The 14549-nt window shown below is 37.9% G+C and overlaps 1 protein-coding gene across 2 annotated transcripts in view; it reads right to left on the bottom strand.

The window, feature by feature from the left end:
* Positions 1 to 10516, bottom strand: part of LOC136252220 (ubiquitin carboxyl-terminal hydrolase 4-like) — a 59088-nt gene extending 48572 nt beyond the window's left edge. The window contains exons 1-6 of one of the 2 annotated variants that reach the window (XM_066044614.1): positions 10253 to 10516; positions 7114 to 7241; positions 4352 to 4609; positions 1014 to 1159; positions 517 to 588; positions 390 to 463 (exon numbers count right to left, since the gene is read on the bottom strand). In XM_066044614.1, the coding sequence (XP_065900686.1) occupies positions 390 to 463; positions 517 to 588; positions 1014 to 1159; positions 4352 to 4609; positions 7114 to 7241; positions 10253 to 10419 (845 nt within the window). In that variant the 5' untranslated portion in view covers positions 10420 to 10516. The remainder of the gene's footprint in view (positions 1 to 389; positions 464 to 516; positions 589 to 1013; positions 1160 to 4351; positions 4610 to 7113; positions 7242 to 10252) is intronic. The other variant, XM_066044615.1, reaches the window with a different exon arrangement.
* Between the last annotated feature and the right edge of the window lie 4033 nt (positions 10517 to 14549).

Genomic DNA, 14549 nt, shown 5'->3' with positions numbered 1-14549 from the left:
CTGTTGCTGAAACATGCTGAAGAATAGTTTATTTAAATTGTAACACAGCATGTGCACTATGCAATAAAACAGTGCACAGTAAACACATTGGCTAGCAAGTCTTTAAGTCAGGGGACTTGGTGCAGTCATTTTGATAGCTTCTACAGGAGTTTGATGTTGTCTTCTCTTAGTACTCTTGATCACATGTAGTTCACAGGGCTCTGTCTCAGGCTCACGAGGTTTGTAGCTGATTCAGCCAGATGACAGCATCACTAAACATTTATTAATGAAAATTAAAGCTAACTTTGCCAATGATAATTTTTCTCAATCAGTGTACGTATGTGTGCAAGTGTGCACACATGTGTGTGTACTGTGTAGTGTTTGAACACTTTTGCACACTCAGTAATTACCCACTACTGAATGACGGGAATGCACCATACCCATTTGATGCTCCTCTAACATCATCTGATCGTATTGATGACATCTACAGACAGTCAAAACATAAACAACAAATAAAATTGAAGCATTGATGCTCACATTAGCTCTGGAGGACAAAGCAGTCTGTTGTGGCCAAGTGCCATCATCTTTCTTCTGCTCTAACAGCAACAACTACGTATATGGGAACAACATTATACACTAGAATTAAGAAATTGGAAGACAGTAAGCATACGCATGTACACACATGCATACAGATAAAACACACACATAATACATGACAGCCTGACAGACAACACACGTACACTAGCTAAAGCCTGCCATATAAAGGTCATGCTTATCCTGGGACACTTGTGCACTATATACTCAAGTGCTACATAGGAGTCACTACAGGCAGGGGAATAGGACCATAGTAGCTTTCAGGAGGCCATACCATGTTACACAAGTGAAGGTGTGCAGTCTCACCTGATCGAACTTCACTAGTTTAGTGAGATATGGATAGTTGGCATTTGCTTCTCCAGGTGTATATACACACACACACGCGCGCACACACGCGCGTGCACATACACATGCACACACCACACACACACACTACACACCTGGTTAGGATACAGTCCAGCATCTAGTATTGATTCATTCAATTCGGACAACATTTCATAAGTGGTGCGCATGTGGTTTAGCCACAAACGACATTCCTTCTCCTCAGGAATAGAAAACGTTTCCTTCATCACTTTTATAATATCAGCTGTAAAAAAATAGTTTCAACTCAAAACACACAACTACGTACGTACCACAAAATACACCCAGTATATTAACACACAATGCATAGACTACAGAAAATATGTACAGTGGAACCTTGATTATCCGAACTAATTGGGGGAGAAGGGTGTTCGGATAATCGAAAGTACATAAGATTGAACATCCATACATTTATGTCTAATCCAAAACAGCCAAGCTGTAAAAAAGGTGCGGCCCTCAGAAAAGCTATGGTGAAAAAAGATGTGAAATCCAAGGTGGCAGCCAAGAAATGGCTGTGATGGTAAAAATTTTAATAACGAAAATTCAGGTGAATTTTGTGCCAAGACCAAGTGGCACCAAATTCACCTGAATTGTCGTTTTTAAAATTTTTACCATTAACCTACCATCACAGCCATTTCTTGGCCGCCACCTTGGATTTAACATCTTTTTTCACCATAGCTTTTCTGAGGGCCGCACCTTTTTTACAGCTTGGCTGTTTTGGATTAGATTTCACTTCTTTTTGTATTTGTATATCCCAAGTTGAACTCTCTACAGGATTCCCTCTACAGAGTGACTTGTTTCTAGCTGCAGGTTTATCTGTTTGTAGTTGAACTCTCTACAGGTTGATTTGTTTGTAACTGAACTCTCTACAAGGTGATCTGTTTCTTACTGATCTCTCAACAGGGTTACTTTGTCTCTAAAGGGTGATTTGTTTTTGTAGCTTAACTCACTACAGGGTGATCCTTCTAGTTGATCTCTCTACAGGATGATTTGTTTCTAGCTGAACTCTCTACAGGGTGATTTGTTTGTAGCTGAACTCTCTACATGGTAGTTTCTTTGTAGCTGAACTCTCTACAATGTGACTTCTTATAGCTGAACTCTCTACAGGGTGACTTGTTTCTAGCTGATCTCTCTACAGGGTGACTTGTTTCTAGCTGAACTCTACAGGTGATTTGTTTGCAGCTGAACTCTCTACATGGTGGTTTCTTTATAGCTGAACTCTCTACAAGGTGACTTTTTCTAGCTGATCTCTCTACATGGTGATTTGTTTCAAGATGAACTCTCTACAGGGTGACTTGCCTGTAGCTGAATTGTCTATCAGATTAACTGTTTGTAGCTGAATTCCCTACAGAATAACTTGCAATGTAATATAATTCTATAATGGAGTAAGTTATAAATATAGCTGAATGCTCTATTAGGGTGACTGTTCTATTAGAGTATCTCGATCTCGCATTTGCTACACGTAGTTGCCTTTCGAATCATAACTCAGTGGTTTGCAATCTGATTCTTCTGTACTACTGCAAGGACTTTCTATGATGATTATTCCAGCTACATACTGATTTTCAGCTCATTGCTCTAAGCGGTTTGCCTGGTAGACGTGAAAACTAATAGTTTTTTTATTCATAAAAATCAATTGCGTAATTTGACACAGGTTGGGCTTTGTGTCATATCTCCATGGTCTTTATCTCAATTCCTTTCAAACCACAAAAAGGCACTCCTACGATGGTTACTCCATCTACATATCAATTTTCAACTCATTCGTCCAAGGGGTTTACCCTGTAGGCGTGACAGACCTTCAACCTTATTTTACGTACATAATTGGTCATAATTCCGTGAATGTTCATCGGATTCCTACCAAAGTTGGTACTGCAATCCGCCTTAATGAGCCCTTTAAGTGTGCCAAATTTCTGCCCAATCCAAGCACGCATTCGTGTTTTATGGTGGATTTTGTGAAGTGTGCGAAATGAAGAAAAAAAATGAAGAAATTAAAACGAAATTTTGTTCGTTCGTATCTTAGAAATGGCTGGAGCAATTTTCTTCAAATTTGGTATGTAGACTCCCCTAACTGGCCGGCACTTCTGTGGCAAATTTGGTTCCAGGGATCACAGAGCTACATAGGTGTAAAAATTGCATTTTCTGTCTTCTTGTTATTATACTCACGGTGTGGTGCGCCGGCTTCTTGGGCCGCACGACACACTACTGTGTGTCTTGATACTGAGCTTTGCTCAACTACTCTAACAAAGCATACACTTTTTGACACAATACCCTAATTGAGCAGTCAATTTGGTGTTCGGATAATTGAGAGTTCGGTTAATCGGTGTTCGGATAATCGAGGTTCCACTGTATACGCTTACAATTCAAAAAAACAGCACAGAATGTTTGTTATTACTTAAAGAGGGTTTACAGAGGTCCCCAAGGAACTGTAGATATACACACATATAATATATATATATGCATTGAGCATATTCATGGATTACAGTAAGTGGCTAATTCATACTGTAATAACAACAAGTACAAGGAATAATTATAAGAAATTATAGAAATAAAAAGTAGCAAAACAAGGGAAGTCTTCTATACCTGCAGATATACTAGGGGAGATTTAATCCCTAATTTATCTTCACAAGTACACGTATCTACAGTGTAGCAATCTTCCTTGTTTCACTACTTTTTAATTCTATGATCCCTAATCAAATTTAAAAATCCATAATTTTCTTTGTACTTACTTTCTTTGTAACATAATCATGACTGATGAACCTGTGCATACCCAAAGAATGGTGCCAGACATACAATACAGCCATAAAATTAGGTTTGCATCTAAATGTGCCTTAACCATCAATTACTGAAAGTGAAGTGGCCATTATGCTTCATTTTCAGATATGTTCAGCCCGTTACCCAGCATTATAAATGAGATAGTACAAGAAGTGTAGCTGCAATCACTACAGAAAATAAGGGCAATTCCAATTATAAACACAAATAGTCAGCCACTGGGAAGCCATTTTGTGCTACCACAAATTGACAACTTGTGCTGCCAGCAAAAGAAATAGGACACACAGGAGGACAAATGTAAGTCCATCATGCATACATTGTACACCTGTACATACTGCAGTCCCCGTTGGGCTGAAGCAATGTTTACTAGTGAAAAAATCAAACCTGTATTTAGCCGCTATTCTTGTCTGAAGGCATCCGTCAGTCAGATAATTACTAAATCACTCAGAAAATTCCACTGAATAAAAAATCTCAATTCATAGTAACATACAGGAAAGTTTTTGGATTGCACTGAAGGGCTCATCATATCTAACCAATACTGCCAAACCTATTGTGAGGTTTTTATTACTTGGCTGATATTTTTTTAGTAGGGAAGTGCAAAACCTTCATTATTTCCACTATTATAATACAGTGCAGTATGCATTGTACTCACCCACAGTGTCCACTCTACTGAATTTCTTGGTGTGAACAACATCCACTTCTGGATGTAGTGCCAGCTTGAACTCCACAAGGTACACCTCAACTTTGCAGTGTTTAACATAGAGCCCGTGCTCCACCACCTTGCGAGGGATGGGCTGTGATGACTTCTCTATTCCATACCAGGCCACAAACGTCTTCCACACTTCTTCTGGTACCAGTGAATAGTCCAAATCTTCCATCAAGTGATCTTTCAAAACATCCTGGTCTCGATCTACACAAGCAGCAACTTGAAGTCTATGTAAATGTGTACAAATGTTACATAGCATGCAAAGTGTGTCCCAACCATACAAAGATACAAATTAAACTAGTACAAAATACAGGGCCTAATGTATTTGGCGGACTGGACTCACAGACTGGACTACTGGTATAAACTTATTCGGTATTAAGCAGGTGGGCAGCACAAGACTATGTGGCTATGCAACTATGAACACTCGCAGGCTCATTACTGAAGCCTAAATACTTAGTCTCAAATGGTCAGACCGCCTTTTTCTTTGTCATTGGGCATGGCGAAACTCAATGACAAAGAGAAAAAAGTGGTGTGGCCACGCAAGACTAACAAAACATTAGTGCTAAGTACACGAGCAACAAAGGAATAAATCTATTCCACAACAATAGTCATTATAAACACACACAAGTGCACATGTTTCATAAGTATTCCAATAAATTAGTAAGTGCACAATCTTTGTTACTTGTAAGGAAGAGGAGTATCAGCAGTTGTAGCTTGACAACAGTGTCTCCAGCATTACAAGAGCTAGATAACACTTTAATAATTGGTCTTTTCTAACAAGCTAAAAATTAAAAGTACACACTAATAACTCCGATGAGCTGGTGTATGTGACTCTTTAAAGATATTACTTGAAGTTATCAGTTGAAATTTGACATATTTGAAGAACTTCAGTATAGAGATGCATCGATAATCGGCTTGCTGATTAGATCGGTTGCCAATACGGCAATTTTCACCATTTCGGCAATTGGCACAAACGCTCTCATATACTAACCAATATTACTACCGATAGTTTGAATGGCAAAAATACCATTATTTGTACTGCAGTATTAAAGACCTTCTTGCGCAGTATACAAACAAATAGAAATCCCATGTAGCACTTGGCTGTGAGAAACCATATGAGTGCACATGCAACCTTTGGGTTTCACCGATACAGAAAAATACCTACTAGATACCTAGCAGTAAATTTTCACTGATACAGATACCGATACCAATAATTGCTATGCAATTTACACACCTCTCAAGTTAGCTATGCGTGACTACTCTTAAAATATTTTATTGTGCAGCAACTGTCCTATTAGAGTATTTTGATCTAAACACAGTAAGTAGCAGTTGCTCAATGTTTAACAATGCAATTCCTGCACCTTTTATGGTAGAATAATGCTCAACACTATTTCCAGCCTGTTATATCTGAAGTTTTGCTAGCATAGCATTTATGATGAAAGTTATGATGACAATTGGCACGAATGGCTATTAATTGGTATCGGAATACCTAAATAACTGATACCAATCAATACCAAAATTCCCAATATTGGCTCCGATTCAATACCAATCTGATTATTGATGGAACACTTACAAGCATGGTTGTTATTGTTAATATTCTTATCCAGATATCTGAATACAGTATAGCTATTACACTAAGAATAAAGAACTGCACCACAGGATGAACAATCTACAGTATAGCCAGCTAGCCATTTGATAACTAAGTAAAATATGGAATAATCCAAGCAATTCAGCATTAATTAAAATTTTTGTGGTGCCTAATTGTCTGGGTAGTGTAATAGAGGCCATACCACCATAGGTACCCAGGTATATTTATGCTTTATAGTTAAAATTGTTGTGTTCAACACTAAAGATGCAGTAGCTACACCTAAAATACTATTTGATTTACATTTTACAAAATATGCAAATATCGGATTGGTATAATCAGTATTGGCTCTCTAAGGTACAGATTAATCGGATATCGGTACAATTGAAAAAACCTTATCGGTACATCACTGCTTCAGTATACATGTAACTGATTAATTTTTAGTATCTAGACACATTTCCATATGCTGAAATAATCATCACAGTTATATATTCATTTACTATATATATATCAGTGTTTTGCTCAGTATACTCCTCTACTCAATAAATAGCTCCTTTTGTCACAATTAAGTGTTCCTATAATGCTTGACTGATAGAATGTTGTGTTTCTTAGGCCTGGGATTAGTAGGCTTATGATGCACATGCAAGTTGCTTTCTTTAGATGAGGATGTTGTACTAATTTCTAACATTTGTTATTTAATCTAAGATCTAAGAAGTTCTAGGAAATCTAGAAGGATATGAAAGCTCCTAGTACACTCTAATTTTAAGATTTTTTCTAAATTTGAAAAATTTCTTCTATACTAAATCAGAGGTGGTCATTCTTTTAATTTACGCCAACAAGTACTGTAAACTAGAAATTTGCATCTGCTGTGCAATACTGTATATGACCTTTCAATATCTATTGGATACTTTTAACAGTTGTTCCATTATTTTTATGTAATTTACTGCATTGGCAGTAGTGCTGTGGCAATGCAACTGTTTGCACAAATGGCAGGCACCAATGGTAGTAGATATGTACACCACAGAGCATTACAGTCACCACATATCATCCCTTTGGCCTACACCCTAAGTAGCAACATATGTACACAGTTCAGACTGCTACATTTCACTACACATTACAGTACCTTTGAACAGTGTAGAGGTGTACACAGGTCCAGGGTGGGCAGATTCAGCTCCCATTTGTCCCTGGTCCGATGCCTCAAATCCAACATATTTCTTCCATTGCTTAAACCATCTTACATCCAATAGGTACCTGAAAAACCAGTACACAAACACACACTGTAGCAAAGGGATGATTAAGAAGCATTATTCGCAATGCTGTTGCAATTGTTCTGACAGTCAGATGGATACAAATAATATATACAAAAGGGTACAAAAATGCTGAAACAAAAATGCAAAAATGTCACAAATCAAATTCAGGACCTCAATTGTGAATCCGTAGTGATAACCACTAAGCTACACCAGCCAACAGTGCTATTGTATTAGGGTTCAACTTTAGTTTCTCTTTCACTCTGTAGGATCTATACCTTTTACTAAAGGTATAAAATGAAGAAGAAGCCAAAGCTAAACCTGACCCTAAATGTAACGCTAACCTGAGATTTGCCTGTTAAGCATAATGATGTGCTTCAATGTCTGTACAAAGGTTAGTTTTTGGTGAGCTATATAGGGTTGACGACCTCCAACTCTAGCTTACCTCCTGCTCACCAAAGACTTCCCTTCATGCAGTTAATGTGTTCTTGTAATCTAGAGGACTGCCAACACATAATAGCACTTGTGAAGCATATCAGGCTGCTGGATAGCAACTTCATAGATACATACAGCAAATGGAACTAGAGTTTGTGAAATAGAATACTCAAAACTATGGTCATATTTTGTACCACTATGATCAAACAATGGCAAACTCCCTTACAGTGGTGCCTAACCCCAAAAAGGGTCTGGCAAACTGTATGTATGCATAACGTTTGGCGCTATTGGAATGTTGGCGGCTCCAATCAGATTCAAATAATAACTATTACAAGTACACAGAAATATTTGGAATTTTCAACTAGAGTAGGGACCATAGCATATTGATAAAAGGTACTGAAACAAGCTGGAGTAGTGCACGACAGTAAAACAATAAGAAGTGTTATATCCCTACTGTGCTCAAGATACCATAATGGAAATGCACAGTAGGGATATAACACTTCTTATTGTTTTACTGTGATTTAATATCGTGCACTATACACGTACTCCAACTTGTTTCAGTACTTTTTATCAATGTGCTATGGTCCCTACTCTAGTTGCAAATTTTTCTGTGTACTTGTTTGTTAACTTTTTTTTGTAAATGACTGGTGAACCCACGCATACCGCATCTGAAATGGCGCCTTGCGTCCCAGCTATATTAATCATCGTCTGAAAAGTGAAATATCCATTACACTTCATTGTCAGCTATGTTCAACCTGTTACATAGCCTTTCGGATCAAGAATAGCACCTCTGCAATCCATGCACACCGAAAGAAATAGTGCCGCGCGCCCTAGTTATATTAATTATTGTCTGAAAAGTGAAGTTACGCTTCGTCGTCTGCTATGTTCAACCTATTACACAACAGTACGAATCAAGAACTGTTCGAAAAGTTCCTCTGCAATCAAAATAGCCACTACGAAAAATACGGATGATCTCCGTTACAAAGGGAAGCCATCATGTGCTACCACCAAATCGACACTTTTCGCTGTCAGCAAAGATGAATGGGACACAAAGGAGGACACTGGTAAGTCCATGAAGAAAGCATAGTATGTACTGCGGTATGCCAAAAGGCACCAGTCGGGCCAAAGCGACGTCGAACAGTGAAAAAATTAAGCCCATAGCCTTAGCCGTTATCGAGTTACACTTGCCTGAAGGCATCAGGCAGTCAGTCAGTCAGTCAGTCAGTCAGTCAGTCAGTCAGTCAGTAGAGAATTCCATTAAATAAATCATTTTTAAAATTCCATAACAACTTGTTGAAAACGTTTCGGGTCAATCTGAAAGCTTTTTTGGGCTTAGTTTTACCTAACCAATACTGCCTCACTGTCGTCAGGGAAAATTGAGGCTGTTTTTGGGTGATATTATTCCATGGGCCACACCTACTCCTTTGCAGTCCCTACCCTGCCTGTGGCCTACTGTATACCACCGCACATGCCCATGTGTTTACTAAGAATCTGAAACCTGGCTACAATAGAGTTTTCTGGCTTGACAGACAGACAAATAGATAGAAAAATCACATGGGTGTTGGACAGAAAAACAGCGAGGAATTAAAGTTGGAGTGGCTAATGACTAGCAACTTACCGCATGATGAAAACTACGCTACCCATAATTCTTTAAAATCTTAATATTGCTGTAATCGGACGAAAGCACTGATGTAACACATAAGGTAAGTGCGGGTAATTCTGGACAGCGGCTAATTCTGGACACTTAGATCATTCTCAACAATGGTAGAATCCCTGGGCCTATAATTTGGTATGCTAATTATGCAGTATCCTATGGCTTATCTACAAACCAAAACTGAAGCGAATCCGTTCTTCCACCTTGAAGTTTGACATGTATTTGTAGCGCAATCACGGGTAGTTGTGTTCAAAAACTTTGAAAATGTTTATCTAAACAGGCAGCTCAAGCTCATATTTTCAATTTTCAAAGATTTATACGAAGATCATAACCTCGGCTAATTGCATACTAAAAATCATAATAATCCAAGTAGCACAGGCGGAGTGGCAGTCGATTTTTCAGTAGCTGCTCGGTTGAAATACAAAGAAAATATTAGCGAGTTACATAAACTTTTAAAAATACGCGCTACTGCTTTCTCCCAAAGGGTATGAACTTTCTCCTTGATTTATAAGCTGCAGATGAGTGGTACTTTAGTCTCCATACTTCAAAGAGGACTGGTATAACCTGTGGAAGGTGCTATTTACTTGATATTCGAAGTGTCCGGAATTAGCTGTACGTTGCATTTTTACACGCTGTTAAATTTCGGCTCATAACTCCTCAACGTTTGATTGTATCGAAATGAAATTTGTAATGCAGAGATAAGCTTTTAAACGATTCCTAGAGTTTGTCTTAATTCGTTGTGAGTGCAGTGTTAAAGCGAATTTACTAAAGAATGTCCGGAATTACCCTCATTTACCTTAATTAATGTCAGCAGATCAACATTCCAGACCTCAAACTTTTTTCCCCTAACACTTTTGGGGTCCGGCGCTGCGAGACTACTTACAATACAGCGAATACGCTATTTAATGCTTTCATATTTAACGTACCATTGGTCACCTTTCTCCAGTCGCTTGCGCAGTTTCGGACTGATTTGATCCTTCTGTGTTGAACACTCGGTTGAACATCCTGGAGTCTTCCCCGAGTCATCTTTCTTTTCATCACCTGGAGGAAGAGAATCGTCGAAAATATTCGAACCTTCTCCTACGTGAGACATTGTGACAGTCGGAAATGTTAAACTTGATTCTCTTGAACGTTAAAGCGCAGAGATTCGCGCGCCCATAAACTAATCACCTTGCAGTAGTTACTGAACCGACAGGCACGTGACATTCACTGAATTGACTTTCACGAGCTACGAGAAGGGCCAAATAATTTCGAACAGCAAATCAAACAGTTGAATGGATGATAATTTATCTAGTCTACTTTATAATCACATGATTCATGTACTTTACCACTTCATGAATATGATTGTGGGACTCAACATAGCTACAAGGGGATGGCACTTCGATAGTACCTGTACTCTAAACTGCGACTGCAGTCAAGGTCAGTCAAATCCTTGACCACCCAATTATTTACGTTGACTCTTGACAATTCTCTAAATTCGTGCTTGACTGTTGACTTATCTATTTTTGTTCGTTGTTGGAGAAACACAACACTTCTTCACTAAGCAGATCCCTGTACTGTGATAGAGGGACTGGGAACAACTTCTCCACCAAATGGGCCATACATTTGTTTTCTACACTGATCAGTCATGAGGAAGTGAAGAAACTGTAGATGATGCATGTGATGTGATTTGTGAGGCATTATCCGGCTGTTACCAGCACTCTAAGGGTGCTGGATTACCGATATGAGTGTTAACCCAACTTGTGGAAAAGCCTCACAACAGATCCTGGATTCCTTCAGGATGAATGATACAATAGAAAAGTTATTTTTTTCCAAAATAGATCACCAAGGACATAGCAGCAAAAATACAAGTTGTTAATGAGCAGCAAAAAAGCCAAGAATGTGCATGATGTAAAGCTGAAAGTTGCATTTTATTAATTGTAGAACTTTTTGCTTTTACTAAATTGTATCATTATAATTTATCTGCCATGTGTTTTATTGTTACTATTTGATATTAAAAACTTGTCATAATAGCCTTTCTGATGAGTTGGCTTCAGTAAAGTATAACTTCACATTTAAATGACCTATCAGCTTGAAACTTATATAGACACATGTGCTATGATGTATGGTCAACAGTAGCGGATCTAGGATTTTTAAAAAGGGGTTTCTGAAAATTGGTATAGCTGAATAAGGCATCTGATGACATTTATCCAGACATTTTTGAGATTTTAGAAGCTCTGAGATTGGATTTTAGGCTACTTTTAGTCAGCAATTATAATAGCTAAATCCAATGCTTAAAAACTGTAACTGCTATAGCTAACTATAGGGCAAAGATGGTGCCATAAGCTGTAGCTTTGATTGCTCTATTAGAGTATCTTGATCATTTTTAATGGAGTGGGAGATGAAAAGTGAAGTGTTGCTGAGGGTGTATAGCTATAAATAGTGTCAGTTAAGTGCAGCTACATGCATGCTACTGAAATACAGTGGTATATAGTTGTTTGATATGACAAATTGTCAGTACAGCAATGTTTATGTATTAAGACTTCCACTGAGCTAAATTTAAAGGGGTTTCTGTCAAAACCCCAGAAACCCATCTAGATCTGCCACTAGTCAACCCATGCAAAAACATCTTTACTGTAAGGTGCATACAAAAAACCACAAGTAACTGTAATAACTGCAACTGAAAGATCTGATATCTGGCACAGCCAAGAAAGAATGTAAATGCTTCTGAGTAAAATTTGAAAATTGGAGAAATTTGCACTGACTGATGTTCTGCATTCAGTCTTGTTGCTTTCTTAATAGCTACCATTGACAAGTCATTTGGCCACCTTTTAAACTGTGATTTTGATTTGATTCTTACTTTTAAACTCATGGCAATCAGCATAGCTGTCCTTACTTACCGGAGTATTGCATGCATACAGAGTTACAACTAACTTGACATAAAAGTACAATGACAAACAGACAAGGTGACTTACACAAAAACATACACATAAAAAATAAAAATACAGTAAGAACAAGGACAGCAGCCAGAAAATTTTGAAGATGAAAAGACATCATCAGGTACTTTGTTCCACCATTGTGAAGCAGCATGCCTAAAGAGTTTCTCTATAAAGTAGAATACTCGGGGCAAGTCACTAGGCGCGTGCCCATAAGTCGAATACTTGGAGCATGCTAGACATATACCAACCCTAGCTTGCCTCAAACTCAACACAAAACTTACCTTCATACAACTAGTGTGCTTGATACTTTTTGGTTGACTGCACCGTGACTTTAGCAGCAAAACTGATATCCAGTCATGGTGCCATGATCTTTGCTTACTACAGATTTTGATCTGGTTCAATCCTGCCAACCTTTTCCTAGTGCAAGTGACCATGATATAGCTATTGTTATTAAAATTAAAATTATTCCTCCAAAGAACAATAGAAGAAAAATCTTGAGATGCCATACATGAAAACATTGTTGCCATCTTGGATCAGTGTTTTCTACAAAATCCAAACACTACAACAACTGCCGAAGAAAACTAATTTTTCTTTCACACTCATGCACATTATACAAAACTAATTGATGAACACATTCCTAATAAATATGTATCTAACAAAACAAATCATCCCTGGATGTCAGCTTCTCTAAAAAGGTTCATCAGAAACATGCAATGACTATAACTGTGTGAAACATTACAACAGTAATACTACGTATAGCTAAATGGAGGGAATGTATCAAAAAGTATGCAATTCAATGAGACAGCAGCATACTAACTATCTTTCCAATGCCTTATTTTCTGATAACACGAATGGTAAATGCTCTTCAGGAGGTACAATAAAATCAGAAGAAAAACAATCTAACCATTATAGCAGTCTTGGTATGATGAAATAGATGTGCTATGCAGCATGCATGGATACATCAGAGTCGCCGTATAATTCAATTGAAAAAATAGAAGAGTACATTAGTTAATACCATACCAGTTTCACTGCCCTTACAGAAGTCTCAATAGTAGCAGTGAAATTTATCCCATATTTCACTGGTAGCAGAGAAAAAGTTGCAATTTCATTGGCTAGAATTTATGTTAACAATGTAGCGCCAATTAGTGTTCACACGTGTTTAGTACATAGTGATAAATTGCGTTCATAGCAACGGTAATGCACAGCATACACATATGCAGCTAGTATGGTATTAACTGGGAATAGCATGGGTATAGCAATGAAATTTGGGATAAATACTACTCTTGTTGCATTGGAAATTTCACTCGGCTTCGTCTCGTGAAATTTTACCCATTTTCAATGCAACACTCGTGGTATTTATCCCAAATTTTACTGCTACCCATGCTATTACTAGTACAAACAGTATAGCTAGCAACATTTCCAGCTACATTCCACTCTTAATCAGTCATTCGAAGTTCCTGCAGGACACAGGGTTAGAATATGTAATTTTATTCAGAAGTTTATCAGTTTGAAAAAAGAGGCACAAAATGTAATATTCAAAAGTGGCTTATTCCTCCTAGTGACAAATAGGTACAGTAGGGATATAACACTTCTTATTGTTTTACTGTGATTTAATATCGTGCACTACTCCAGCTTGTTTCAGTACTTTTTATCGATGTGCTATGGTCCCTACTCTAGTTTGAAAATTCCAAATTTTTCTGTGTACTTGTTTGTTAACTTTTTTGTAAATAATTATTATGACTGGTGAACCCACATATACTGCATCTGAAATGGTGCCGCACGCCCCCAATTATCGTCTGAAAAGTGAAGTATCCATTGCTAGCTATATTCCACCACGTTACACAGCACTTCGGATCAAGAACTGTTCGAAAAGCACCTACTATAGCTCATATGTATACTGAAAGAAAGAAATGGTGCCACATGCCCCAGTTATATCAATTATCGTCTAGTGTCCATTATGCTTCGTTGTCAGCTGCGTTCAACCTGTTACAAAGTAGTACGAATCAATAACTGTTCATAAAGCACCTCTGCAATCAAAATAGCCACTATAAAAATAATTAATATGGACGATTTCTATTAAGGGGAACCATCATGTGCTACCGCCAAATCGACACATTTTGCTGTCAGCAAAGATGAATGGGACACAAAGGAGGACACTGGTAAGTCCACGAAGAATGTATTGTACGTACTGCGGTATGCCAAAAGGCACCGCTCGAACCGAAGCAATGTCAAACAGTGAAAAAATCAAGCCTGTAGCCATTATCGAGTTACACTTGTTTGAAGGCATCAGTCAGTTACTTACTCA

This window comes from Dysidea avara, chromosome 4, assembly GCF_963678975.1.
Source record: "Dysidea avara chromosome 4, odDysAvar1.4, whole genome shotgun sequence".
NCBI classification, from domain to species: Eukaryota; Metazoa; Porifera; class Demospongiae; order Dictyoceratida; family Dysideidae; genus Dysidea; species Dysidea avara.
This window is presented reverse-complemented; position numbering and strand designations above follow the sequence as displayed.